Source organism: Polyodon spathula, chromosome 36 (genome assembly GCF_017654505.1).
Source record: "Polyodon spathula isolate WHYD16114869_AA chromosome 36, ASM1765450v1, whole genome shotgun sequence".
Taxonomy (NCBI): domain Eukaryota; kingdom Metazoa; phylum Chordata; class Actinopteri; order Acipenseriformes; family Polyodontidae; genus Polyodon; species Polyodon spathula.
Genome location: NC_054569.1, coordinates 5,372,108 through 5,375,682, shown reverse-complemented (window position 1 = coordinate 5,375,682; position 3,575 = coordinate 5,372,108). Strand labels below are relative to the sequence as shown.

Here is a 3,575-nt window from a genome sequence, read left to right as displayed (position 1 = left end):
AGTGAGAGAGAGAGAGAGGGAGAGAGCGAGTGAGAGAGAGAGAGAGTGAGAGAGAGCGGGAGAGAGAGTGAGAGAGAGTAGGAGAGAGAGAGAGAGAGAAAGAGAGAGAGAGCAGGAGAGAGAGATAGTGAGAGAGAGTAGGAGAGTGAGAGAGAGCAGAAGAGAGAGTGAGAGAGAGAGTAGGAGAGTGAGTGGAGGAGAGTAGGAGCGAGGATCGAGAGTAGGAAAGTAGTGAGAGGAGAGTAGGAGACGATTAGAGAGAGAGTGAAAGAGAGCAGGAGAGAGAGTGAGAGAGAGTAGGAGAGAGTGAGAGAGAGCAGGAGAGAGAGTGAGAGAGCAAGAGTGAGAGAGAGTAGGAGAGAGAGAGAGAGAGGAGTAGGAGAGTGGAAAAGGATGAAGAGAGAGAGCGGAGGAGGAAGGAGGGCGAGAGATAGTGAGAGTAGTAGTGCGAGGTGAGAGATGAAGAGTGAGAGAGTAGGAGAGTGCGATGGAGAGAGCAGAAGAGAGACAAGAGAGAGTGCGAGAGAGAGTAGGGACGAGAGAGCGTGAGAGAGAGTAGGAGAGGTGAGTTGAAGGAATGAGAGTAGGAAGTTGAGAGGAGAGAGGTAGGCCTGAGAGTGAGAGAGAGCAGGAGGAGAAGTGAGAGAGAGTAGGAGAGAGAGAGAGAGAGAGCAGGGAGAGAGAGTGAGAGAGAGGAGGGAGGTGGGAGGGGAGAGGCCGAGAGGCGTGCGGTGACGGGGAGGCGCGGGACGGAGAGTGGGAGAGGGGGAGGTGATGCCAGAAGGAGATTTGGGAGAGTGCGAGAGAGAGAAGAAGTAGGGAGGAGAGTGAGAGTAGGAGTGAGAGAGAGTAGGAGAGAGAGAGAGAGAGCAGGAGAGAGAGAGAGAGAGAGAGAGGAGAGAGAGAGAGAGAGAGTGGGAGAGAGAGTGAGAGAGAGAAATACACCTATCCGAAAGGACTGTGTTTTGAAATAAGCAGGTATCCATTTAGATGTAGTGCAGTTGGTTTTGTTGGTACAGTATTGTAATTTTGAACATAAGTAGTATTTTAGTTCAGAACGATATGATTCTGAAAATATCCGTCCCCAGATCCGGAGAGACGAGACGCTAACTGTAATACAGGACACGCTATCAAACCCTGTCTGTACGGAGCGGTGCGCAAAACCGCACATTAACGAGCCGACAGCAAAATGAGACCCAGAACCGCAGGAAACGCGGATCAAACAAAAACATAAAACAACACAGTTTCCAGAATGAGAACAGGGTCCAAACTCAGTATTCAAAACAGCAGAATATAGGGCTCGATAAGATCTTAATGCCACAGTTCACTTGCAAATGAAACTGCGCAAAACCAACAAAAGATCACAGATAAAAAAAATAATAAAAATACAAACCCATCCCAGTGTGTAGACCTGTTTAATGATCAGCTGTGAGCGACCCCTCGCTGGGTTACCTCGCTTCGCTTTGGCTGCATTTTCGGCAGGTGAAAGGGCAGGACAGACTGATTTGCCATGAGAGATCTTTTTATTTTTTTATGTATGTATTTATTTTTTTAAACGCGGTGTGTGTTGGATATTAAGATCAATTGTAACACTGAAGAGAGGGGCTTTGTATCAGAAAACTGGTGACAGAGTAGGACCAATCCACGCCCCCTAGCGCAAACTGCCGTTCACGACGTGAAGAATATATATAATAATATATCCTAATAATATAAGAATAAGAATATATATATATAATAGATATATATATATATATAGATATATATAAACATAATTACTATGATAGGATATATGAGTACCACGCACTAGATATATAAGAGTATATAAGCGGATTGAGTGTTGCGTCGCGACTGGGCATAAGACGCATTGCCTATAGCGTATCGCGCGACTGACTATTTTAAGCGTTGTCACTGTATACGATGTCGAACAGTGTGTCGTAGAAAAAAGGAGAGTTTCGTTTGAGCGGATTAAGTCGAATCAGTCTTCAGATATGAAAACATGTGGGTAAAAAACATTGATACTTAACAGTCAGCTTCACACACACCCACCTGACACACACACACACACTGGCGCTACAACTCACACACACACACACACATCACTGAACTGTCACACACCATTGGACACACAAACAACACACCACACACGCAACCCCACACACACACACACACACACACACACACACACACAGCAAACACACAACACAACACACACTTGGGCAGATGTTGTGTGTGTGGTGTGTGTTCAGACTTGGCGATGTGGTGTGGGTGTGTGTCTGTGGACGAGGGATGTGTGTTTGGGTGTCCAGGACATTGGTTCGTGCCGTTGTTCAGCAGGATGGTTTGATACAGCCATCGGCGTGTTGCTTGTGACACGGCCCGTAGCAGGAGGATAATTTCCCCAGAATCGCCGAGAAAGCAATGTTGAGTCCAGCTGATGGAGCTACAGAGCCCAGTGTCACTGTGACACCCACACTGTGACCGCTCAGCTCCACTGTGAGACAGGTGTGTGACTTGCCAGAATACAACTGTGTGGTGGGGACATTGGGCGGGTGTGTGTGGGGTGCTACCCTCTCCTCTCCCCTTTCCTCACTCTGTTACTCTCCCACTCTCTCCTCTGCTCTCCCTTCTCTCTTTCCTCTCTCTTCTCGTCTCCTCTCCTGTCAAACTCTCTCCCACTCTCACACGCTCTCACACTCTCTCGCTCGATGTGGTGTGTAGTGTGGTGTGGGAATTGGCGCTCCCACTCTCCCACTCCCTCTCTCAAACTCTCGAAAGCGGATGTGTGTGTGGGGTGTGTTGTGTTTTTTCCCTGTGTGTGACTCAGCGAGGGCGAGACAGTAGAGGGGAGAGGACGGGGAGAGCGATTGAGCAAGGGAGAGAGCGAGACGTCGGCGCTCTGAGCAGACAGGGAGAGGACGAGGCGGAGGAGGGGAAGCAGCGAGGACGAGGATGGAGATGAGCTTTGAGACCCGGAGAGACGAGAGATGGAGGCCCGCGAGGAACGTAGGACGAAGAGGGCGCGAGAAACGGAGCGAACGTAGGAGGAGAAGCGGGAGACGAGGAGTGGGACAGGAGAGCAGTGAGAGAAGGGCAGAGAAGCGGTGAGCAGGGCGAGAGGTGTGTGAGAGGGCCTTCTCTCCTCTCTCCTCCCTCCACTCCCCTTCTCTCATCCTCTGTCTCTCTCACTCTCTCACTCCCTCAGCCTCTCTCCTCGCTTCTCTCTCTTCTTTCTCTTCTCTCACTCTCCACACTCTCTCACTCTCACTCTCTCCTCACCACACTCGCCTCTCTCACTCTCTCATCTCACTGAAACTCTCACAACTCTCCCACTCCCACTCTCTGACCTCTCCACACACTCCCACTCTCTCCATACTCAAACTCTGTCTTTCTCTCTCTCTCTCTCTTCTCTCTCACACACCCACTCTCTGAACCCGCTACACAACACTCTCTCTCCTCTTTCCCATCTGGTCGAGGCCGCGAGCCTGGCACGAAAAGCGCTGCAGGCAAGGAGACGAGGCCCGTACGAGAGAAGATGTCAGAACCGGGAGGAGGGCAGAGGCGCGAATGCAGCGCGG

At 50.2% G+C, this 3,575-nt stretch overlaps 1 protein-coding gene across 1 annotated transcript in view; it reads right to left on the bottom strand.

Annotated features, from left to right (window-relative positions):
- The window catches only part of cbln18 (cerebellin 18), a 10,703-nt gene that overhangs the window by 3,512 nt on the left and 3,616 nt on the right, over positions 1 to 3,575 (bottom strand). The window contains exon 4 of the mRNA XM_041234871.1: positions 2,333 to 2,431. Coding sequence (XP_041090805.1) covers positions 2,333 to 2,431 — 99 coding nt within the window. The remainder of the gene's footprint in view (positions 1 to 2,332; positions 2,432 to 3,575) is intronic.